This window comes from Symphalangus syndactylus, chromosome 12, assembly GCF_028878055.3.
Source record: "Symphalangus syndactylus isolate Jambi chromosome 12, NHGRI_mSymSyn1-v2.1_pri, whole genome shotgun sequence".
Classification (NCBI taxonomy): Eukaryota; Metazoa; Chordata; class Mammalia; order Primates; family Hylobatidae; genus Symphalangus; species Symphalangus syndactylus.
Window position 1 is genome coordinate 31,189,498 of NC_072441.2, and position 26,144 is coordinate 31,215,641.

A 26,144-nucleotide genomic window follows, 5' to 3' on the forward strand; every position below is an offset into this window, starting at 1 on the left:
CCCTCCGCTCCTCTTATGTTAATTTCCTCCTCTTTCTCACCTATCCTGCTGTCTCCATATAAGGGCACAGCACGGCCAATTGCATTTAAAATTGCCTTCTAAAAGGCATATACATGCATCCTGGCTGGGCAGTCTTTGTGTGGAGCTGGGACTGATTCATCTCAGGGGCCTAATTCCAGCTTTGGCACTGGCTTATGGAGGTGTCATTGAGGGGGGTTCAGAGGGCTAAGCTTACCAACCCCCCAGAACAGGGGAAACAGCCTTGGCTCCATGTGCCAAGCAGCAGCATAATATGCGGGGCTCTGCAAAGTCAGCAGAGAAAGGACAGCAGGTGTCAACCACTGCACATGTTTTACTTATTTATTGATTTACAGTCCATCTTCCCAGTTTGTATGTAGCCTCCTTCATAGTAGAGATTCAGCCTCATTAGCTTTCTCTGGCATCCTTAGCTTGCAGAATGGTGCCTGGAAGATAGTGGACCACTAAGGAACACTTTCTGAACGAATGAATGAATCAATCAATCAATCAATGAAAATGTGTTAGGTACAAGTGTTGTGCTGTGGAACACACTCCTGGAGTCTGGCTCCTGCCCCAGAGGTTTGTCCCTAAACTGATGAAGAGCAAGGCAGGCACTGCACACAGTGGTTTGGGCCATCAGCGGCCCAAGAATGTTTTCCCCAGTGTAGGTGCTCCCACAAGTTGATGGGAGTCTGGCAGAGGTGGTGCTGACAAGAGAGTTTCTTCACCTCTACTCCAAAGACAGAAAGCAATGAATGTTAATGACAGAAGCAAGCAGCAGGTGCCAGTGCCAGCTCCACTGCCCAGTGCTTCTGGATCCTTTCACGGTTCTGTAATGTACTCAATCCCCAAAGGTATATCTCCTACCTTCTAATCACTTACAACAAAAATACATGTTGCCCTTTACACCAAAGATAAATTGAAAGGTGTTCAGGTTCTCTTCTACTTGGGCTTATGACTGAGTCTCAGAGCACCTACATTAGGGGGCAGGGGTGAAGTATACTTTCCCATTGGCCTCTTCCAGTTGCTAGAAGTGTGAGCTTAAGATGGGTGACCATTTATTGAGTGTCTACTGTGTGTGCTGAAAACTGTGCCAAGCTCTGTAAATAAGACAACATCCCAAGGCAAGGTGACTGCAATCTCCTTAGAGATGCTGGCAAACAAACCACCATTATAACCGAGTTGGAGTAATTCAGGGCAGAGATGGTGGAGGGCTGGACCGAGGAGCACAATGGGAACTGGGAGACACAGAGTTGAGAGAAATTGAGGGTTATAAGCCTTAATGATTGATTTGTTGAGGAGAAGGAAATGGAGGGTTTAATGTGACTCCCAGGTTTCTGGCATGGGAAGCCAGGTGGGATTACAACCTTCACTGCATGGAAGACAGAGTGGCAGATCTGGGGAGACTGAAGTTGAGTTCAGCTTTAGATGTGTTTGGTGGTGATGTTCTGATGTGCCATCCAAGCGGAAAAGCTCATTAGGAAGTGGAATTATTTCATACCAGATATCATTTAATGAGTAGGGGGGTTTTACTGTTTTAGCATTTTTAAACTTCAAAAGTGCTTTAGAGAGACATGTCCTCTTGTGTTTGACAAAACACTGATTTGCAGTTCTGGTATCCCTCCGGAGTAAGTCTTATTTTTGAGATAAACATCACATCAGCCCCGAGTGCAACTAAAAATGAGCTGGGCCAGGGCAGTGGGGACTGCAGTCTGTCAAGGCTCTGTATTTAACAATGCCTTTCTCCAGTGGCCTCTGCCCTGTGCCTCCCACACTGTCAGCTCTAAAAGATATTTAGTCCTTGCAGCCTCAAATTCTTTAACCCTTCTTTGGCCTCTCAAGACAAGCCCTGGGTATCACTGAAACCTAAGGCATGTCCAGAAACAAGCACAAAAGAAGAATGTGACCACTACTTCTTAACCTGGCCAGAGAAATTCACTAAGTCTGGCACCTGAAAAACCGAAACAAAACTTCCTAGCAAATTAGGTTCCCACAATCAAAGGATGGAAAATTTCACTGGAGGTTGGAAAAATGATCAGAGCCTCTTCAAAACTTCAGGACATCAAAAGACCTCACTGTACTCTTATTAGAAATCAAGCTGGAAGGAAACATCATAGTCCTTCAAGTGACGCATGAACGAATGGAAAGCTGAAACCCACTTTCTGCAGCTTCAGAAATTCATATTTTTATTCATTCAACCAACACTTATTGGGTGTCTTTTATATTTAAAACACTTTGTGTGAGACAGTGTGGGACACAAAGAAGTGACACACAAATGGCTGAGTTTGGTGAAGAAATAACGGCAGTGAGTAGTGGGGTTTGCTGATAGCAGTGGAGGAGGTGGAAGCTCCTCTACAGATTAGCTCATTGAACCCTCACAGCTTTATGAGCTGGGGTCTAGCATTACCATTATTTTATAGGTGAGGGAACTAAGACACAGAGAAGTTGAGAAATTTTCCCAAAGTCAACAGTTGGTAAGTGATGGGATTTGAACCCAAGCAATCATTGTTAAAGACAACTCTGCTGAATAAGTAGCCTTTACATAGGACCTGGAATGTTGGTTTGGCTGTCAAAAACTGCAGCTGGAACAGCTGGGAGTGCATTCCAGATGAAGGCTATTCTAACGGGAAAGGCAAGGACAGGGTACGTTTGGATATGTGGGTGGTGGTCCAGTGTGGGCATGTGTAGAGTTCTTGAAATGGATCAGTGGAAAATAAGCTATCAAGGAGCACTTTTAGAAATATAGACTTCCCTCTTTAGGGATGAGGGGGTTATAGAAGATCATTATGTTAGAGTGACATGATCAGAACTGTACTTTAGAAAGAACACATGACTCCTGCACTCTAGCCACTTAGTACAATAAGCGGAAAAAAGAGAAAGTTTCTTGGCTTCTGAAACAATGAGTATAGTTACATTGCCTGCTGTCACGAAGGGATCCCCAAAGATGTGTAATAGCTCAAAAATGACAGCTTTTGTCTTGTTCACATGGTCAAAAAAGTGGGAGTTTCTACTATGTCTCATCCAAACCACAGTTCAGAGACTTGGTCTCCTTCTGTTCTTTGGCTCTGTCACGTTCAATGTGTGGCTTCCAATGTTACTGTGCCATGTGTATCAAGGTGTCAGAAAGGGAAAGAGAGTGGAGAAGACAGTTGCTTCTGAAGTTTTCCAATGACCTCTGCTCCCATTCCATTAGGAGTCACAGCACTCTCCCTAGAGGCATGGGGACTAGAAACGAAGTCCCTGACTGGGCAGCCACTTCCATCTGTGACTCCATACTGTGGAAGGGATGCATGAATTTTGGTGGAAAGTTAGTCATCACCATCATACCTGAGTGAAGAAAGGAAAACACATTTACCCTTCAGCAGTCACTTTTCAAAGTAGTCTGGCACCTCATTTTGAAGGCCGGTTGAGAAATGAGTTTTATGAGCAAATGAGGCTTAAAACAACATAAGCACAGTCCCGTTTAGCACCAAATCTTATTTGTCTAAATTATTGTTGAAGGTTCCAAATTGATTTTATACTTTCCTACCTAAGTGAACAAAACTTAATTTAAGCTTTTCTTGATGACTTAGGGTCACCATTATGAATGTCATTTGCGGGAGTGCAGTGTATTGTACACCACCAGCTTTTGAGTGGTGTGGAAATGTTAGTTCCTGGGCTGAACGCCTCCTGAATTCTAGGCTGTTCCATTAAGTCTCTTCGTTAACCTCTTGGGTCCCTTAAAATTTTTACAGTCACCGTGTGTTCTCAATACCTCCAATTTCTATGTTTCTCTGCTTTCTGATTTCTCCTGCCATTTTTATTATTTACTAACTCGTTCATGTAGGCTTTCTTTTTTCTTCTCTAAGACTCCCCAATCCTCTTTTCTTTCCAGTCCTTCCACTGATTTTGTTGTGCATATTATGGCGGAAAGAGCAGGCACACATGAGGGAGTGGCTTTGGCCTCAGCACTGACACTAGCTGTGCCGCAGAAACTATGACCTTGAGCAATTTAACCCCTGAGCCCCTGTTTCCTCAATATAAACTAAGGTGGTAATATGGATCTTACAGGCTTACATTGGGGTTAACTGAGATGCTAGTAATAATATAAAAATTCATCTGCAAAAATTGATAGTCATTATGACTGTTATTTTGGCACTGGGACCTGGTTTTTATTGTCATCGTCAATAGAAATAGAAAGAGTCCATAGGACTCCAGGGAGTTGGAATCCAGACATGAACAGAGGAAGAGCTAGAATACTCGAGACATTTCTATGGAGTGGACAGCTGAAGCCATGAGTCAGGCTCCTGAAAGTCTTCAAGAGATTATAGATCTGCTAATGTGCTTAAGCAGAATCTCAAGAAAGGTCTAATATAAATGGATGAAGCCATAAGAGGAATATCAAGAAAAGAAGACTGGATAAAAATATTCCCTGTTTCTAAGAAAAGAAGAAATTTTCTAAACCTTGAAACTCTTTTAAGCTATCAATCCTATCTGCCATCATTCATTCCCAGCCTTCTTGAAGGAACAGGGGGCCTCCATCTCATCTTGCCAGGAATCTGCTTCTCTTATTTTACAATTCCTTGCCAAATCTGGGCAGAGTCAGCGGAGTGAAGGCAGTTGTGTCTGGGCAGTCTGCCTAAGAGGTTCCATTACATAAACAGTAGGTGCTTAATAACTTGCATTGTGCACATAAAAGTGAAAAAGAAGAAAATGTGATTTTTCATTGCTACAGAGTAAACCATTCTGTGGCCCCAGAGGATGCATCATGTTTAGCAAGATTAAAGCAGGTGGCAAAGTCCCTCCCCAGTGGGTACATCACAGCTAATGTCCATCAATGGTTAGCAAATGAGTAGACGGTGCCTGTGTCAATAATCCTGTTTCTACCCTCATGCTTTATTTATTTAACTAATGGCTGCCTAGCTGGTAGCTCATCAAGATGGTGTTTACTGAGCTTGGCAAAGTGAAAAATTATGATTTTGTTTACTCATGTGTTTCCAGCTAGGGTGCTGAGTTGTTATCCAGGCAGCTGATGACCGTTCTTCCACTCTCAGAGCCCCTAACACAGGCAGTTCAGTAAACAAACCATCAGCTTGAGAACCAGAGCATAAACACTGCCACAATCTGGTTATTTGCTACTTGGCAGTCGTCAGTGTCCAGAACCTCAAATGATGACTCCTTCTGGAACCTCCCTTATACTTAGATAACAAAACAAATAGAAGTCAGGTGAAGTGTAATTGGTTTAGTTTGAGCTATTCAGTTGTTTATGAGAAAAATGAGTATTTGCTCCAAATTAAATATCTGATTTGGGATAGATTTGTCTCTTGCTCTATACTCAAGCATGTAAAAATAGAATGGAAACCCAAACAGAAAACCTGGGAGAGACTATCACTCTGGAAAGGTTCTCACACCTGCATTAACTAATTTAATTACTTGTACAGCAAATATATAGTGAGTACCTACTGTGTATTAGGTCCTGGGGATATTGTGATGACTTAAACCCAACATAAACATGAACCTAGTTCTTCACAACCTTGCAACTTTGTAGGAAAGAGAGACATTGAATCAGTGATTGTCAATATGATAAGAATTATAAAGCGAGAAGCAGTGCTACACTAGTCTTGGAGTTTAGGGAAGGATCCACGAGAAAGTGACGCTTTGAATGGGAGATGCAGGAGTTCCAAAAATCATAGACAGGGAGAGGCAGAGAGGGTAAGTTTAAATATTATTATTATCTCAGTTAAGTCACAAAATAACTCTGCGAGGCTGGTATTATTGCTCTGGTTTACAATTGAGGAGACTTGGGTTCCAGGGGAAAGCACGTGCAAAGACCTGAGGCCAGACTTTATGAATAGTGCCACTTGGAGCTACAAGGTCGAGCAAAGGCAGTGTGGCTGGAGTAGAGAGGAACCGTGAGAGGCATGAGATACAGAGGGACTTGCCAAGGAGTTCCTAATTAAAAGTGCATTTTAGAAAGCCCACTCTGGCTGGTATGGAGAATGGATTGAGGTGGACGTAGGAGGACTGGCTTTGAGGCAGGACAGTGATTGGGTGAAAAAGACAGTGAGTTGAACCCGGGGTGGAGTCAGGGGAAGCAACCTGCAGGAAGATAGAAATGATTAACGTCAACAGACATACAGGAGGGTTGGGTCAGCAGGGTCAGTGAGTGGCTGGATATGAGGGGAGAGGGACTGGCAGGTTATTCCACATGGCTGTCTTTATATCTGTAACAATTGAGCCATAATAATACTAATAGCTACTCCTTACTGAGTATCTACCATAGTCATTTTATAGATGAGAAAACTGAGACTGAGAGTAGGGAAGTACCTACCAACAGATGACTGAACCGAGATCTGAGCCCCAGCCTGACTCCCAAGCCAGTTGCTCTCTCCACTCTAACACTACATTTATGATTCTGGTCAATTTGATATTTTTCTCATTTGGTTGACTGAAACCTCAGCTTTTTCCCCCAGTTTAATGCAGCTATATATACGACTCCAAGTTCTCATAATTCTTTTGCATTTGACCATTAATTCTCAGTTATCTTCTTTTTTTTAAAATTAATTAATTTTTTTTTAGACGGAGTCTCGCTCTGTCGCCCAGGCTGGAGCGCAGTGGCGCAATCTCGGCTCACTGCACGCTCCGCCTCCCGGGCTCACGCCATTCTCCTGCCTCAGCCTCTCCGAGTAGCTGGGGCTACAGGCGCCCGCCACCACGCCCGGCTAATTTTTTTTTGTATTTTTAGTAGAAACGGGGTTTCACCGTGGTCTCGATCTCCTGACCTTGTGATCCGCCCGCCTCGGCCTCCCAAAGTGCTGGGATTACAAGCGTGAGCCACCGCGCCCGGCCCATTCTCAGTTATCTTCTAGATTTCGAGCCATGCTATGTTTATCTTTGGGGCATTTCAAACAGCAGAGGCCAGAGAAGCCAGTTTTGTGGAATCGGGCTTGTCGGGCCACATTAAATATCACCTCACTCTAATGAAAATGCAGGTTTCTGTTTGTTCTAATGAGCGCAGGGGGCCTTTATGTCCAATCTCTTCCTAGAGGAAGTAATTGCATACGAGTGACCTTTGAAGGAAATCACATCAGGGAGTTATTTGAAGGCACTGAGGTGAGCCAGTGCGTAACATCAACCAATGTACTGGCATTCCAGAAAAGAAACAAATAGGCTTGTCCCACTGACAACTCGTCCATGCCCCCTTTGGACAGAGGAAAATCATCTACTGCTTGCTGAGAAAGTGAGGCACTGAGGCACAGAGATTTCTTTAACTATTTCTTGAACACCTGCTGTATGCCATGCACTGTGCAGAATCGCTGCCTCGTGGCACTCCTGTTTTTGTGGCAGGGAACAGACAATACAGAAATTTTTAAAAAAGTTTAAATCATTAAAGATTTTGATTATTACCATGAAGGAAACAAATTGGATCATGAGAGGTGGTAAACTGTACCTCAACTTCCTCATCTAGTTAAAAAAGAGAGAATGGTGGAACTTGCCTCTCAGAGCTGTCTTCAGGACTAGGTTAGATAGCGTATGTATTGGGCTTGGAAAAGGTCCTGACACATTAGTTGAACACTTAGTCAGTGTTATGTGTTGTTAACATCTTTGTTATAGAATAAGTGGGGGAGGCAGTCAGGAAGGGCCTCCTGGAGGAGGTGACATTTAAGCTGAGACCTGAGAGATGAGAAGGAGCCAAGCTTATGAACAACTGGGAAAGCAAAGGCTGGAGACCAGAGAAGGAATGCTTACTGTTTCCCAGGAACAGAAAGGAGAGGGAAATCAGCCGGGCCGGAGAATAGAGAGTAGGGTGGGGAGTGAAATGAGTGAGGGCCATGAGGCAGACAAGATTCCAACCAGGTAATTAACTCAGTTTTACTCTATACGCAGGGGAAGGGAGTGGTGTGAGCTATGCTTTGAAACCCCACTCTGGCAGCTGTGCAGAGAATGAACTGAAAGGAGAAAGCTGCAAGACAAATGAGGAGAATTGCAAAGTCGAGGAACCAGTGGGAGGGTGTTAGGTGGGAGGGTAGCGACCTTGTTGGTGGCAAAGTATTAGTTTCTTAGGGCTACCAGAACAAATTATCACAAATCAGCTGTGTAAAAACCACAGAAATTTACTCTCTCACAGTTCTGGAGGTTAAAAGTCTGAAATCAAGGTGTTGGCACAGCCTTGTTCCCCCTGCAAGCTCTAGGGAAGGATACTTCCTTGCATCTTCCAGCTTCTGGTGGTTGCCAGCGAATCCTCCGTGTTCCTCACCTACTAGATGCATCACCCCAATCTCTGCCTCTGTCCTCACGTGGTGCTCTCCCTGTGTATCTCTGTGTTTTGTGTCTCTTCTTATAACTTCACCGGTGACTGGATTGAGAGCCTGCGCTCATCCAGTATGACCTCACCCTGACTTACATCTCAATTACATCTGCAAAATCTCTGTTTCTAGATAAGATCATATTCACAGGTACCAGAGAGTAGGGCTTCAACATAGCTTTTGAGGGAGGCAGAAAACCCACAACAGCAAGGTGAGTCCTGACTGTCCCACCTCTAAGGGAATGTGCTGGCTTGAAAGTAGCCCCCCATGACCCAGCTTCTGGGGTGAGAAAAACCCCCAGCCATGCACAGAGGCATTCAGCATCTTTCCTGTAATTGGGGGTTGAAATGCTGTATAGCTATTCCCAGTTGCTTATTCCAAATAAGCAGGCAGGTGGTGCAGAGGAAGGCAGCCTGCAGAGCGAGGGCAGCATGTCAAACAAGGGATGTTCCTTCTTATTTGTCTGTTTCCTTAAAACCACTTACACTTCTAGGTTGCAACTTAAGTGTACTATTATTTAATGATTGCTTTTCGGTTAGTACCCAGTGACTTTGAACAGTCTATGGATACAGGCGGATTTTCTCGGATTTTTAGAAGTGAGGAGACTTGGAGTTCATCCCAGATGCTACCTTTCGTGTATGGTTTTGAACAAATCCCAGAGCCCCCTGAGCTTCGGCTTCTTCTGTAAAATGAGGATGTTGGCCCAGCCCAGTGGTTCTCAACCTTGAGGATGAATCAGAAGCACTGGAGGGCTTGGGAAAACACAGATTGCTGGGCCCCATCCTGGAGCATCTGATTCAGAAGGTCTAGGGCAGTGCCTGAATATTCACATTTCTGGCAAGTTCCTAGACTTTGTTGTTGCTGCTGGCCTGGGAACCACACTGTGAGAATTACTGGCCTAGATAATCTCTGAGATTTCTACAAAAATATTATTCCATGAGTCTATGAAACTCATTTTAATGTAAATGACTAGATGAAGTGAATTTTCTAACCTTAGCTAGCAAAATTTGGATTCCACATAAAATTATGTCCCAGCTACTGCTCACTCTATTTTTCACTTTGGGTTTACCTCTCTAGACTTAAGGGTGTTGTACAGAGAATAGAAAGAGAGAGGGGCCATTTAAAAACACCCTTAAGTGTAGAGAGGTACCCAAATTTTGCTAGCTAAGACTAGAAAATTCACTTCATCTCCTGTGGCTAGTGGGGCCTCCACATACAAGGCTCCCAGAAAAGTCAGCTGAATGTTGGCTCAGAGCTCAATAGAATCACTTAGCTTTGGTGGCACTTATTTAGGGTGGAGGGTAGGGCACAGTAGATGCAATTGAAAACCTGAGAATAACGGCATAAATAAGCCCATGAAAAGATGTTCATCATTAGTCACTCGGAAAATGCAAATCAAAAGCACAGTGAGGTACTTCTTTTCACCCATTAGAATAATCAAAAGAGACAGTACTAAGTGATGACAAGGATGTAGAGAAATTGGAACTAGTGGGTGGGAATGTAAAATGGTGTAGCCACTTTGGAAAGTAGTTTAGCAGTTTTTCAAAATGTTAAACAAAATTGTCATATGACCCAGTAATTCCCCTGCTAGACTTCTATTCAAGAAAAAATGAAAACATATGTCCACATAAAAATTTGTATGTGAATGTTTGTAATACCATTATTCACAATAACCAAAAAATGGAGACAAATCCAATGTACATCGAGTGATTACCGAATAAACAAAATGTGGTATGGACAAAAATAATCAAAGTACTGACACATGCTAGATACATATGTATATATGTACAAGATGACGCTGAATTTTGATGAACCTCAAAATTATTATGCTAAGTGAAAGAAGCAAGACACAAAAGACTATATATTTTATTGTTCCATTTATGTGAAATGTCCAGAAAAGGCCAATCTTTAGAGATAAAAAGTAGATTAGTGGTTGCCTAGGGCTGGACATGGAATGGACAGTGACTATAAATGGACATGAGATTTCTTTTCAGGATGATGGAAATGTTCTAAAATTAGGTCATGCTGATGGTTGCCCAACTCTCTAAATATACAAAAAATTATTTTTAATTCATTTTTTAAATTGAGGGATTTTATGGTTTGCAAATTAATCTCAATAAAGCTGTTAAAAATAATTTTAAAAATAGAATAGAATTAAATAAAAAAAAACTAATGGGATTTCCTGCATCTCCCTCTGAAGGTCATTTAGTGCTGAAGGTGGTTATGACATATGCAGATTCCAAATACTGGGCTTTAGAAAATATTATCCTAGTTACCCAGTCAGAAAATATCAGGAACTGCTTACTGGAAGAATGGGGACACTTAAACACAATAAACACATCTATTTCACACTCCTTATGTGCCAGACACTGTGGTAACTGCTTTACATGGCTTATCATTCACTTATTCTTTTTTTTTTTTTTTTTTTTTGAGACAGAGTCTCGCTCTGTCGCCCAGGCTGGAGTGCAGTGGCACAATCTCGGCTCACTGCAAGCTCCGCCTCCCGGGTTCACGCCACTCTCCTGCCTCAGCCTCTCCGAGTAGCTGGGACTACAGGCGGCCGCCACCACGCCCGGCTGATTTTTTGTATTTTTTAGTAGAGACGGGGTTTCACCGTGGTCTCGATCTCCTGACCTCGTGATCCGCCCGCCTCGGCCTCCCAAAGTGCTGGGATTACAAGAGTGAGCCACCGCGCCTGGCCCATTCAATTATTCTTTGCAAAGTATATTTGTTGAACACCTTCTATGTGCTGGGCACTGTCCTTGGTGCTGAAGATACTGTGACTAAGACAAAGTCCCTCCTTTCGGGGAGCTTAAACATGTAGACATACAAATATTATTTTAAGACTATTTTAGGTAGTGATACATGAATTTAAACAAAAGCCTGGATAATGAGAGGTAGTTACAGTAGGTGGGAAAGGAAACTAGTTTAGACTGAGTGGTCAAGGAAAGCCTCCCTGGGGAGGCGGTCTGAGGTAACACGTGGAAGAGTCATCATGCAGACATGAGGAGAAGAGTGGCTTGGGTGGGAGGAATTGCTAACATAAAGTATATCACACAGCAAGCAGTAGAGAAATGACAGTGTAAGCAAGGGAGTTCTGTACAGGATGATGCTGAAAGGATACACAAGGATAGAAGCTGCAGATCTTGAGAGCCGTGACACAGAGCTCAGTTTAAAGTTTGGCTTTTCATGGAATAGTACAAAGCCATGAAAAATGAAATCATGTCCTTTGCAACAACAATATGGATACAGCTGGAGGCCATTATCCAAAGTGAATTAGTGCAGGAACAGAAAACCAGATGCCACATGTTCTCACTTATAAGTGGGAACTAAGCATTGGGTGTTCATGGACATACAGATGGCAAAATAGACACTGGAGACTACTAGAGTGGGGAAGGAGTGATAGGGGCAAGAGTTGAAAAAAACCTATTGAGTACTATCCTCACTACCTTGGTGATGGGATCATTCATGCCTCGAAACTCAGTATCACACAATATACCCATGTAACAAATCTGCATGTGTACCCCTGCATCTAAAATAAAAGTTGAAATTATAAAAATAAATATAAAAATAAAGTTTGATTTCTTATTCCAAAAGCAATAAGAAGCAAACGGTAAGATCTAAGCAGGTGAGTGTCATAATTTGATTTACATATTAAAGGGGACCCTAGGATCTACATAGGAACAGAAATATAAAAGATAGAATAAAAGAAATGAACTTAAGAGCTAAGAGTGCTGCAGGAACTACAAGACAATGGTGGCTTAGATGAAGATGGTGGCAGCAGAGATGGTGAGAAGTGGTAGGATCTGGGGCATATGTAGTAGGATAGACCCAATAGGATTGTCTGAGTTGCAAAGGGCAGAGAAAAAGAGGTATCAAGAAAGATCCTTGAATTTGGGCTTGAGCACCTGGGTAGAAGGTGCACCCTTACTTGAGATGGCAAAGCTTCCCTTTGAGTTTGGCTTTACTATCTTCATGTCATAGATGAAAAATGGGGCTCAGAAAAGCTAAGCAACTTTGCTTCAAATTACCTATCTAATGAGTAGAAGAAGCAGAGTCAAAGTCAGTGACTTAAAAAACTATCTTCTAAACTGCTCAGTACTGCTTTCTGCCCACGGATTTCTTGCATCCTTAGCCAGCCAGTAGATGGAAATCAGATGAGGTGGCATTCACTGGGTGGAGACAGGAAGACTTCTTGGCAGTGAAGGCTGGTGGGTGGGCTTGTCATTGAACAAAAAAGAAAGGAACAGCTTGGAAGAGTAACATTTTTCTAGTGAATCACATTGAATAATCAGCATGGCTTATACCCAGTGTCAGCCTGAACTGAGATTGACAGCTAATAAAAGCACAGTAATTACAGGAAAACATCAGATTGGAAAGTGCAGAGATTCTTGAAACACCTGAAGCCATTTAATATGTCTTATGTTTGCTCCAGACCAACAGGCAGCTCCCAGAGCAAGACCCGTCTCATTACTGAGCTAATGGACATTATGCTCTGAGGTACTTTTCCCTCTGCCAAATATATCAGAATTTTAAAAACGGAAGCCTGATATTGCCATGCTGCAAATGTTTGCAAGGACATCGCTGAGTGTTTTAGGTGTCAAGTTTAATTTGAGTTGGCCTGGCCTATTCTCTTAAGGAAGGCTCCAGAGCAGTCAGCTAGGTCACAGGGAGAATTCCTTCTGCTCCTGCTCTTCAGGCTGTGACAGAAATCAGACCTTGATTCCCTGAGCACGCTTCCCAAGAAGGGATTGCTCCTGTCACCACAGCCCAAAGGAGTTAGTTGTGATGAAAGTTGTCATGTTTCCCTATTCCATTATTTTAGGTATGTTTGGGGGTTTTGTTGGTGATGGTGCTGGTTTTTGTTGTTGTTGTTGCTGGGAGCGGGCAGGGGTGATGGAAGGAGAAACTCATTCACACATTCTAAAATATTCATGAGTCCTCCTCTAAACTGCAGATAGTGTCTTAGATTCTGGGATGATGGCAAGTACTCAAAATTATCAAAGCACAAAAGAGACAGCAAAAATAAAATGGTAAGATCTGAGTGTGCATGCACGTGTGTGTGTATGTGTCTGCACACTCCCTCCAGAGACCCTGCCCACCTGCCTCCCACTGGCTCCTGTAGAGCATGCTGGCTCCTGGGGGCCCGGGCTGTAGCTCTGAGCATCAGCAGCCTGGAGAACAGTCACTCCTCCATGTGCTGTGCGTTTTCCTGGGTATTTTTCACCTCACAACAGCTCTAATGACCTTGGCATCAAGCTCTTACTGGGGATTAATAACTGGCTGGGCTTAATGGTCCTTACTGTGTCCTGGGCCATTTTCCCAGCCAGCCATTAATTCCAGGCAGTGCCCTGGACTCTGGTCATTATCGTCCCTGGGCTGAGAGGCTGCCCAGTGGCAAATGGCCGCAGCCTCCTCTGCAGACAGAGGTTTCCACAGCCCACCACCCTTTCTCTTTGTGGCATCTTTACCAAGGCCTGGGGTTTACAGTCAAATGATTGGTTATGGCATCACATTATGTCTACTTTGTATGTGTCAGGAGGTAGATTTCTCAGAGGATAGATAAGGCAGGGGGTTGGGTTTCATTCACTCATTTATTCATCCATCTATTCAGTATTAAGTGATTTTTCTTATGAGTCAGGATGGAAGAGAGACTACTAAGCTAGGAGTGAACTAAGATAGATGCCTATGTTTCCTAAGAAGGAACGGAGTATCTCACCAAATGAGGCTTTAAGGAAAATGTTCCAAAGAATCGGAGAGGCTGAACACTATGAGGAAAAAGTCAGAGAGAAGGCCTTGCTCGGGGGAGAGCCCACTGGAGCCACCTCCCCTCTTGTGTCCTCGGCAGTACATCATCTCCCAGGCCGACGGGCAGAGATTCAAGTTCACCTCCCCGTGTTCCACTTAGTGATTCATCAACCCTGCATCTGAATGCTTAAGGGAAGAACATGTAAATATTGCATCAGGAATCTTGACTCACCAAGGCATGAATATTTCCACCCATATCATTAAGACACTAAAGGTTATAATGGTACTGAGAGTGCGGGAGCATGTTTCTCTCAGAGAACTGTACCAAATCATGAGAAACAGGGTCACACAATTTGTAAAATTTTTCGCCATTCTGCCTCCAAAGATATCATCAGTCCCCCTGAATACAAGAAACAGACTTCATTTTGTCCTTTGGAAGTGGGTCAGCCTTTAGTACTGCTCTTCTCAGCTGCTGGAATTGTAACATTATGTTTAGAACAGCTATTGTCATTTTATTGGCACCGCTTACCAGAAGCACCTAAGGCATAATTCAGACTTCGATCTTTTTTGCATTGTTTGATGCATCTGGACAACTCAAAGAACGAGTGTTAGTGTCTGAGGTAATCAATACCAGAGCTCAGATTTCTCAGGTAGCAGAAATCATGAGGGTGGCTTTTTGGGACTGGGTCAACCTGGCATGTTCTGGTGGTGCCCACTAATCACAGAGGGTCAATATGGCAAGGTCAGGAAACTTGGCCTTCTCTGAAAGAGTGTTCAGCTGGCCTGCTTTGGGCAAAGAGAAAGAGAGAGCGCCAGGTCCTTGGAAGGCCCCTAAGGCAATGTGTTTCACCTGCCAACCAGTCTCTGTTCTGAGAATCTAAGCAGAATAATTAATTAAGGGGAAAGAGATGCTTCTGGGATCTTTCTTCAGAATGTTTTCCCTAGTAATAATGACTACAATAAAATTACAGATCTAATCAGAAAATTCAGGATAATTCTAGGTGAGCGTGATGAGAAAAAGCAGCTTCCCATGGCCTTAGGGTCCACTGGGATGAACTTACAAAGTAACCTTATTAAGCAAATATGCTGAGTTACACAGAACCTCAGGGGTGTATTAAGTCCTCAGTGAAGGTCTTTAGAATGAATGAACAAATCAATGTTGTCTGGCCACAAGTATTTAGTGTCAAAGTCAGTCCTGCCATGCTCCACCATCAACCCTCTATCAACTCTTTGCAGTCAGCTGTGGTCTCTACTTCCTCAATCCAACCGCAATCACCCTCTGTCACTTCTGTTCACCTGAGACTATTTTGGCTGAAGTCATCCAATCCAAAGCACATTTCCCAAGTCTTGTTTTACTTGTCCTATGACACTGTTGACTACTTGATCCTTTTTAAAAGTTGTCTCTTCTGCTGATTTCCATTACATAATCCTTTCCTGGTTGTTCTCTCACCTCTCTGGCTCTTCTGGATAGGCTTAAATGTTCCCTCATCGTTGGTCCCATGGTCCCTTGTGCCTAACTGCATTATAGCACTTACAGCACAGTCCTGTCATGGTTTGTCTGGGGGCACCCTCAACCTGGACTGTATGCTCTTTTATTGTGTTATTAAGGTTGGCGCAAAAGTAACTGTGGTTTTGGCCATTATTTTAATGGCAATTAGTTTTGCGCTAACCTAGTATCCATAGCACCAGTTTCAGTGCCTGGTACATAATAGGAATTTTGCCATTGAATAGATTATCATGGAACTCTTCCCTCTTCATCATTTATGTATGGGACGTGCAAGTAAAATAAGGGAAAGGAAAGTTAAGCATTTCCTCCATTTTGTGGCCACTGAAATTGCCTCTCATCCCAACAGTTCGCCCAGGGATTCAGGACCCCTTACTCCAGGTTTCAGTAGTTTTCTGAGTGGAATAGGGGCCACTTTCCGGACATCAGGAATGTGGCACTTCCTAAAGAAGGTTTGATCTCAACCACATTTCAGCATCATGTACTTAATGTTCTAGTTAGATGAATCTATTTCAAATGATCCTCCAAGGAATGGAGGTATTTGGTAGAAGATTCTTGTCACTTTACTGCATCCACTGAGCCCAGTGCCCTCAGAATGGTAACAACACTACTGATTAAAAAATAGCATCACTGTGTTTCTAAGAGGGAGGAAAGAGGCAATGAGGTAAGAAAACATCCCATGACTGATTCTGCTTCTTCTACTGCACTGTGTTGGCATCATGGTGAATCCCTTTGTCTCTGCAGTCAGGTTTCTTGGGTTCAAATTTCAACACTGCCCCTGCCTTACAGTGTGATCTTGAGCAAGTTGCTTCATTTTTCTATCCTTCGTTATTCTCATTTGTAAAATGGGAGTGATAATATAGTATCTTAGAGTATTATTTGAAGAATTAATGGAATTATATTTATAAAAAATCAGAACGGTGCCTAACACAGTTGTGGCTGAAAAGCACTCAATAAATATTAGCTGACTGGCCAGTTTTCCTTTGTGCCCCCCGCTTTGCTGTGCTCTCAACAGCCCCTCAGACTTCAGCAGAGCCTCCTCTCCTCATACTGTGTCACACTGTATTGTCCTCCTTTACTGACCACTGTCCCTCACTAAAGTGTAAGCTTTCAAGGCTATTTGCCCCATTTTTGCATTCTGACTGCCTAGCACAGTGCCTGTCATGTAAGAGTAATTAGATGTGGGGACAATTATGAGAATTTGCAATGGTAGAACCTCCATTTCATAAGCCCTGCATTAATTATAAACCCTAAGTGTTCAGTGCTGATATCATGAGTACTTATTGTACAATTACCTTATGGACCCCTGCATTCCCTTCTAAATGGCTGATAGGGAACCCTGGACAACAGCAAAAGGCACCACACTGACCAATAATCCTAATAGCACCTAACATTTATTGAATGATCACTATGACAATCCTATGCTAAAGGTTCTGCATATGCTAAACCATACGCAGTTGCTATTTTTGCAGGCCAAATATTGGCAGTTTCAATAGAATGAGGTTTTAACCTCAGTTAGAGATGAGAAAACTGAGACTTGTGGAGGTTGATGTCTTACCAAGGTCCCATAGCTAGTAGGTGGTGGAAGCAAGGCTGGGCCCATCCTGCTACATCCCAGAGCTGATGCTTTGAGGCATCACATGGCGAGGGAAGTTGGCTGCCCTCAGGTGCTCTCAGTATAGTTCTGAAGACACAGCCATGTCTCAGGAAACTCCCAAAATAAACACAAAACTGAATATATGCAGTACTAAGTTGGATTCAATTTCCTGAGACAGTACAGGAAGCCAGCGTGTCCTGTTCAAAGCTAACAGAGAAGAAGGGCATAGGCTCTGGAAAAAATCTAACAATGCAACATCTCTTCAGAACATCTTATTTTCTTGTACATTTGCTGGCCTTGGCCTCAGGCCCTAATTACATTATCTTCAAACAGCAACTAGAAATATTGCTCATTAAACATGAACATGGGAATGTTTAATTTGTTAGGACATAGGTGTTTTGAAAGCAAATCATTGGTTCAGGGCATTGAACTGAGCGCTGCCATTGGAGTTGTCTTTGGTGAACACCATGTCCTGGCCAGAACTTTGCCAGGATGCGTGTTCACTGCAGGTGAGAGAAGGACCGAGGCCCTGCAATTCCTAGCTGGGGTCTGTGGCTCTGAGCTTGAGGTTTTCTTTATGTTTATGAAAATGGGACAACTCAGTTTCTCTCCCTCATCTGTTAAAATAGAAGAAGCAATCCTAATGTCACTTCAAAATTATGGCCTCTAAGGGGTTACAATCAGCATGTCATTTCCTATATGATGCTTAGATGATGTTTATTTAGTACAAACATATTTGTACAGCATCCAAGAATTTTAATCAATGTTTAACTTTCAATAAGGTGAGTTAAGTGCATCACAACTAGTGTCACAGCAATTTGCAGGATAGTCTTTGCTCCAACTTGGGAGTAACTTTGGACTCAAAAATACCTAGTTTTGAAAGCTGGAAGCACGACTTTATTACTGGCTAGGAATAAAGGGCAACTTTGGACAATTTGTTAACATCTCTATGCTTAAGTATCTTCATCTGTAAAATGACCACGAGAGCAACCTTGCTGGGTTGATGTGTCAATTTGGTTATTTAATATCAGTAAAGCCCTTAGTTCAGTGTTTGACAGGTCAGTGCTAGCTCCCTTTTGCTCTTGTCCAGTGTTCCCTGTCACCCATTTAGAAGAGAACGTAAGGGTCCATAAAGTAATAGCAGAAGGGATATACTCTGACATGACGGGGAGGAGAGGAGATGGGTGCCCTTCTTCCAAGGCAGGGAAGTAGCCTGCTGGTGCTGAGTGAGGGTTAAGCCCTTTGCCCCTGACAGTGTCCTTCTCCCCCTGCCTTCCAGCCCCTGAAAATGCACTGCAGGGACTGTGCCCTGGTGACCAGCTCAGGGCATCTGCTGCACAGTCGGCAAGGCTCCCAGATTGACCAGACAGAGTGTGTCATCCGCATGAATGACGCCCCCTCACGCGGCTATGGGCATGACGTGGGCAATCGCACCAGCCTGAGGGTCATCGCGCATTCCAGCATCCAGAGGATCCTCCGCAACCGCCACGACCTGCTCAACGTGAGCCAGGGAACCGTGTTCATCTTCTGGGGCCCCAGCAGCTACATGCGGCGGGACGGCAAGGGCCAGGTCTACAACAACCTGCATCTCCTGAGCCAGGTGCTACCCCGGCTGAAGGCCTTCATGATTACTCGCCACAAGATGCTGCAGTTTGATGAGCTCTTCAAGCAGGAGACTGGCAAAGACAGGTACAAAGGCACAGGGAAGAAGATGCAGGGGAGGGTGAGGATAAGTCATCATTGGCTGACTCACCCAAAGCAAAGCTTTTGCTACAGGTTTTTGTTGTGGGCTCCACTGCTCATGTCATTGCTAGAGTTCACTTGTAGGGTCCTCTGCATTACTGGGCTGCTCAAGCTGACTTTACAAGACAAAGTGAAAAGAAGCATGGAAATAATTATATGGATATTTCAGGGCCTTATTTTTGAGGAAGAGGTTACACAGCTACTGGCCTTCATTGGTTAAAAGTGCAGTATAACAGATTTATTGCATTTCAGTTTACTTGCATAAACACTCACCAAAAAAAGTATATGAGTTTATTTTTTCCCATTCAAAGGCAAACATTTATTTAGTCAACCAATATTTATTGAGTGCCCACTACTTGCTCATCACTGTGCTTGGTCCTGGGGAAACAGTCAAACACAAGTATATAAAGTGTTGGACACTTACCAAGTAGTAGCCAGTGCACTGAGGGTCTTGTGAGGGAAGAAAATGGTGCTGTAGATATGCCATGGGCCCTAGCCCATGGAAACCCAAACTGTTAGCTACAACTCCATTTTAAGACACGAAATCAATGTAGTGAGGCATTGAAAGATTTTTTTTCTAAAGTAGTGGGAAGAATGGGATAAAATGGAACAGAGTAGAATAGAAAAGACATTATCAGCATTCATCCCACATAGTAAGTTAGGTAAGGTATTGTTTCATGAAACTTTTATTTCGGTTTGACAGAGATGGAGATAGATGGATGGAGATTTCTTCTCAAAGTGACGAAAATGTTCTGAAATTAGTGGTGATGGTTGCACAATCCTGTGAATGTAAAATAAATATCACTGAATTACACACTTTAGAAAATGAAATTAAAACTGTGTGTCTCAATCATGATGTAAAAATGTATTTTTCACTATAGGTTGAAAGATTTAGAAATTACTGGTCTGGGAGATAAGGAAAATGCTTTCTCCAAAAGATGTACATAAGCTGAGACCCAGGGCAAGAAGTCTTGGATAAAGTAAAGGACCTGAGGAGTGGGAGAGAGAAACCTCCCTGGAGGTCCAGGGAATCAGATGTGAGAGAACATGCAGTGGGTTGGAGAAAAGCCCCCTGTGGCTGCAGTCAGGAGAACTGGGGGGTGGGGGTGACACAAGGTAAAGAAGAGAGGTGAAAAGACATCAGCTGGACAAACCTAGGTGAAGAAAGGACAATGAAGAATCAAGGGCCACTAGAGAGTACAGCTCTGGGTTGGAACTCTGGCTCTGTCACTCTCTAGTTGTGTGGACCTGGACAAGTTATTTAACCTTTTAGAGACTCAGTGACCTTACGTGTGAAAAGAGAATAGTGACTACTAATCGCTGGATGGACTGGTCTAATAATCAAATTGCCTCATTTCCTTAATTCTAAAACCTGTACTGTTAAACGTTTATGATGTAATTTACCCCTCTTACAAAAACTGTTACTGAGTCAATTGCTTATCTTTAAACTAAAGGAGAGCCAGGCTTACTGCTGCATGCCTATAATCCCAGCTACTTGAGAGGCTGAGGCAAGAGGATGGCTTGAGCCCAGTTCAAATCCAGTGTGAGCAACACAGGAAGACCCCATCTCATAAAAATTGTTTTAAATAAAGTGATATGATAAATGCAATAAAGAATATAAAGTAATAAACCCATTCTTTGGCTAGCAGCTCATTATTAGAGAATAGTCTCAAAGAAAGACTTCAGTCCAGTGCCCCCAAATTCTTTGTGTGGAAGAGCTAGATAGCTTTTAAATCCTAGAAACCTTGTGACCAGTCAAGGGCTGGCCCAGGCAGGAGACATGGGTCTGGTGGAGGAAGGAGGAAGAGCTGGCTGTTGGCACTGTGGCCTTCCTCCCTGGAAGGCCCAGCAGACCCCATGGGTAGCCCAGCCAGCAGATCACACTGGGGATTCTGATCATCATCGCCAGCTGCCACAAAACCCAGTCATGCATTGACCTTTGCAACTCACAGATAAGACAGACTGTCACTCATTTGAATGAGTTATTTAATCAAGAAAACATTTTATAAGGAATCAAGAAGGAGGCGAGTTATTTAGTTTCATTTTTTACTTGTTGGAAAATTTGAAATAAGTAGAAACCGTCTCAACAGAAAACACTTTTCTCTTTTTAGTTCAATGGTTGATTGCTAAATAAGTATTCCTAAAACACTGCCGCAATGTTAGCTATTTAGTATAGTTAAACATTGTTCTGGACTCCTTGAGAAATCATTTTAAGCTGATAAGTTAGATACTAAGTCGTCATACCCTTTGGCCACTCAGGATCTTTAGGAACCCATCTCACAGCAAGGCATATCCTGCTGACTAAATTCACTAAATTCTGGCCAATGAGAAGCTTTTTCTCACCAGGTCTTTCTTCCTGGTCGTCCTGGCTGGTATGGAGGGAGCCAAAGCTTTGTGGAGTGGCTGGTGGACCTCTTTCCACAGACATCCATCTGCCAGGATCCACGTAGTCCCTACTCAGGGGAATCACACTTATGAATGTGGAGGATGCCAGAGTACACTGCTGCTTCCAGAAACTTTGTGCCTCTTGCCTTCAGGAAACAGTCTTAAAGAAGCCAGTACTCTATTGACTTAATATTCTTAAACTGTAGCCTGCTCCAAGCTAAAAGAAACAAGTCAGAAATGGCCATTCAGGACAAAACTATTTCTGTAAATTAAAACCTAAAACATTTAGGGTGTGATGGTATTTCTCAATGTATGCTTTTCTTGAAACCCAACGAAACAGTAGCATATGATACATAAAGTGCAGAATATCTAACTTGCAGATCTTGCAGATCTCATGATCAGGACTTTCCTTTTGGGTGAATATTTTGAAGAAATAGGGTCATTTAATAGATTGTGATTGATAGAAGTTTCACCCTCCTTAAAAGTGGAGAAAAAAGTGGCTCAGGAACAATCTGCAATTAAGAAGCATGACAAATGACTTAGATGGCCAAGTGGTATTCTTTGATATTAAAAAGTAACTGTACTTGAAAATAACTTTATAATTGAATAAGGGTACATTAGGAAAATATGATTCAGAACCAGTATTATAGTAATTAGATAAAGGAAGCATAAATGAAATAACTGCAGGAAGAATATTTCCATAGAGATTATAAATGAGATTCTGGTGGAGCAGAAAGGCCCTTAATTGTAATTTAGTGTGCACTATAGAATTATCAGCTCAGTGTGTTACTTCATCATATAAAAGAATATCTGATAATTTTCCCTAATAAGCACATGACAGCTCTTCATATTCTTTCATTACAGCTGATTAAGTGTAAAAACAGTAGATATTCCTTTGTTAGAAAAAGAGTTCAACAAAGAGTTTTAGAAAGACAGCACGAAGTGTTGCATTTCTACAGCACGTGACCCCAAAAGGCTGTTATTTAGGAAGTCTGGGGAATTTTAAGTGTCACTTTAAAGAACTCTTCACTTTAGTTTCTTTCATCCTCTACCTTGCATTCTTCTCCCTATTTTACCCACAAAGCCTTTTCCTGTGCAGCCACATCCTCCTGTATTCAGGCTGTGGTTTATGATCTCTACTACATCACATAACACAGAACCAGAGTTATGGGAGAGTTTCTGCCCCTGGAGAAAGCCCCCTTTGGTGTGTCCAATAGCTCTAAAAGCAGAGGGAATATAAGTGTGATTCCCAGATTAGGCTCCTGTAGCTGTAAGTGAGCTGTCATCCTCTTCCTGGGTTCCACATCCTCCCAGTTATTCACTCACCCGGATTAGGTGTAGAACACATGGCCAGTGCATTGTCACGGCCCATAGGTGAAAACAGCCTCTAACTTCAGGGAAGCCACTTCCTCTTCTTACCCTTTGCCATTCAGTCAGCTCTTCTCCATTCCAGCTCCTTCAGTCTCAAAGGTCTTATGAATATATAGCCTTAGTGAGAAAGAAGGAAAATCATTAATACCTATGTAGGCTGAAGGCTTCTGAAATTCGTAATTCCTGCCCTGACTACTGATGGTGGCCCCTACGCAACCCCCAGTAGCAGTGTTGGAAGAATTTTCTTCATGGTTGCTAAAAAGCACTGAAAAGAATGGTGAAATTATTTACCTTGTTTGCTCAACCTAGCAACTAAAAGAGGAGGAAGAGATGTCAATGTATCAACATACCAAACTTGGTGCTTTTCATGCATGCTTGCTCACTTAGCTCTCAAATAGCCCAGGGGACAGCGATTCCTATGCCTTCTTTATAGATAAGACACGAAGGGTCAAAGATCAACAATAACTTGCCTCAGGTCATCCAGCTGGTTATGATAGAAACAGGTGAGATTCAGCCCCTGTTATTCCCATCTTTAGGAGCTTTTAAATATGCTTCCTGGGATGTTACTAGGTCAAAATACAATGGAATAGGGGAATGAATGAGCAAAGGGCTTAAGAAATATAAAGTTGAAGCCATGATCCCCAGGGATAACTAAGCCACCCATGCTGTCAGGTATTGGACAAAATGAAGGACTCCTTAAAAATGTCCTCTATTTGTTTTTTCTTTTTTGGTCCTTATATGAAAAGAAAATAACTATGCAAACTGATTGACAGAAGGTTTTCCTTCTTCTCAAGGATGGGTGCTACACAGTGCAAGTAGAAAAGCCTTCCTGCACCTCTATTTTTCACATCACAAATGATGCTATGGCTGGGCAAAGTCAGACAGTCTGACCTTGGGGATAAGGTGTTTGAAACTGGCTAATGAGGCATGCCATAAGCACTGAAGGAAAAGTAAAAGCAGCAACCCCCAAGAATTGAAATTAATATCCACAGCAGTGTAGCATGGTAGGCTGAGTCATTCTCGCAGGGTCAAAATAGACCTTGGTGTTATGTCTCCACAGTTATCCTAAGGCGTAGCATATAGTAGAAGCTCATTACAGATGTCTGAATGGGAAAATTAATGAATGGTGGGGTGCACCAGTTCATTCCTTAAATTTTGTCAATTTTTGGTCTCCTAATAAAAATTTTCCGATATGTAAAATGAAGCAAATGTTCAGTTAAATATAAGCATTCCTGTGGCTCTTTTCCTCTGGTCATTAGCCCATACCCAAATGAGTGTACCCTTCTTATGGAAAGATATTCAATCAAGATGTTGGTGTTAGTCTACTTGAAGGCAAGCTTTCACCCTAGGTTCAGTCAATCAACCAATTGATTAATAGATAGATAAATACATGTGCATGTTTGTTTATATTTAATAAGCTACTCATTATCTAGCCTGTTTGGGGAACAAGGAGAATTTCTAGTTACTCAAGTGTTCTCGTTAAGAAAGAGTTGTTAAACGGGGACTGTCATAAGAAATTGAGTTGTGGTAACATACACTTAAACATTGAAACACTGATCATCATCTTTGATGATGCAGAAGTCCCTTGAGCATCTTTTATTGTCACAAATTCAACATGAGCATCAACATCAATTATGATTGTACTGTGGAATATGGTGATGTTAGTGAGAGATGTCAATTTGGTAAAGTTCCAGATATTTACCAAATGGAGGAGAGAGAGAGAGACTCTGTTTATAGTTAGCCTTACTCCAGGAAAGAATTAAAGATGGTAGTGGGTATAATGGTTACTTTACCAGCTTGTAGACTTAATTATTGTTCTTTCCAGGAAGATATCCAACACTTGGCTCAGCACTGGCTGGTTCACAATGACAATTGCACTGGAGCTCTGTGACAGGATCAATGTTTATGGCATGGTGCCCCCAGACTTCTGCAGGTAGGATTTATTCTGCAAGTGTAAATCATCAGCCGTGTTGTGCAGGATTTATAAATATCTGATTCTGAATATCAACCATGAAACATGTCTAACTGTCTTCTTGAAGCAATTAATTAGCATGTCCCAAGTTCTCATTCTAGAAACAACAAACAGCATTTAATTATGTTATATAAAATATTGAAAGTTTTTGTTTGTACTGCTGGAGAATAAATCCATCTTGTGGGCTCCATTTATCCTGTGAATATTTATCAGCCAGAAGTAGTGCAATAATTGGCATAATATTAACGATGAACAAGCATTAAGAAATATTAGTTTGACTCTCATTTCAAAGGAATGTGATAATTTTTTAATGAATTAAAGAGAGCAATTCCTTTGACAGTGAGGCCTTTTTTCTAAAATTAAAATATTCCTCTGAGCCTCCTTCCCTTGCCATATCAGTGGCCTGGGCTTGCACTTCTAAGGCCAAAAGCACAGGCATAATTATTTTGAGGTGTCACTTTAAAGAGAATATGCACACATCTCTGTTGCCACCTTAACTTTCCTCCTGGCATGTGCCCAGGCAGAGTTCAGGGCATACCACAAATGCACCCAGCAATATTCAGGGCCTGATTTTTGGAAGTCTGCTTGAAAACTCACCTGTAATTTAAAATAGTGAGGCCAGAAATTCCAGAAAGTACCCTAGTTTTGGGGAATGCCTGATGGCCTGCAAGTGGACTCAATCCTGATCTTCAAATGGCAAAAGCTGGGGTGGGGGACATTTAAAACTTGCTTTTTAAATTGTGTGCTTACTTATACTATCTGGTGTTTTATTTGTTTATTTTTTCTAACAATGTCTCGAAGGCCATGAGTCTTTAGGCAAAAGCTGCAATTTGGAGGTTTAAAGCAAAGATGAGAAACAGCATCTAATCATCCCATTACCATTTTGCCACTTTTCTCTTTTTAACCCAAAGATCCAACACAGCAACAATACTAGTTGATATGGAAGAGTCAGGCCGCAAAGGAGGAGAGAGAGGTACAGACAGAACAGACCTTTGATGTAAGGTCAGGGTCAAAAATGCTGGGGCTAGGCTGCACAGGTGTAAAGCCTGGCCTGGTCACTTACCCACCTAGTATGACCTTGAACAAGTCACTTAGTGTCTCTAGGTCTCAGCTTCCTCATCCATAGACGTGGATGTGATAATAATAAACTCTGCCTCAAAGGGCTGTAGGCAGAGTAAATAAGCTAATACATGTGAAATGCTTGGAACAGCGCCTAGTAAGAACATGGCAAGCACAAGGCAAGTTAGCTTGGATCCTCACCCAGTGCTGCCTCGCTTAATTCACTGGCCCTGTGTCCCTGTTTAATAATCTATATACAAAAAGTAAGTAGAATGGCATAAAAAAGCAAACTGCCTCCTCAAACCAACAGGCTAACAGAGACAGTGAGAATGGCACTTATGGGCATGCAAAGAGCCATCAACATTGATGGTTATATAGCAGATATAATTATGCAATATTGCCATTAGGATGCCAGAAAGAAAAAGCATGAATAAATTGAAATGTTAATGACTTCAAGTGTTC

The 26,144-nt window shown here is 42.4% G+C and overlaps 1 protein-coding gene and 1 long non-coding RNA gene across 6 annotated transcripts in view; one reads left to right on the plus strand and one right to left on the minus strand.

The window, feature by feature from the left end:
• Positions 1 to 26,144, plus strand: part of ST6GALNAC5 (ST6 N-acetylgalactosaminide alpha-2,6-sialyltransferase 5) — a 188,935-nt gene that overhangs the window by 145,742 nt on the left and 17,049 nt on the right. For 3 of the 5 annotated variants that reach the window (XM_063624088.1, XM_063624087.1, XM_063624089.1), the window contains exons 3-4: positions 18,432 to 18,841; positions 24,477 to 24,584. In XM_063624088.1, coding sequence (XP_063480158.1) covers positions 18,432 to 18,841; positions 24,477 to 24,584 — 518 coding nt within the window. Of the gene's footprint in view, positions 1 to 18,431; positions 18,842 to 24,476; positions 24,585 to 26,144 lie in introns of those variants that run through there. The other 2 variants (XM_063624090.1, XM_063624091.1) reach the window with 2 other exon arrangements.
• Positions 19,696 to 26,144, minus strand: part of LOC134733667 (uncharacterized) — a 30,172-nt gene continuing 23,723 nt past the window's right edge. Inside the window, exons 4-6 of the long non-coding RNA XR_010117309.1 lie at positions 24,445 to 24,720; positions 22,607 to 22,768; positions 19,696 to 21,792 (exon numbers count right to left, since the gene is read on the minus strand). This is a non-coding gene — a long non-coding RNA (uncharacterized lncRNA). The remainder of the gene's footprint in view (positions 21,793 to 22,606; positions 22,769 to 24,444; positions 24,721 to 26,144) is intronic.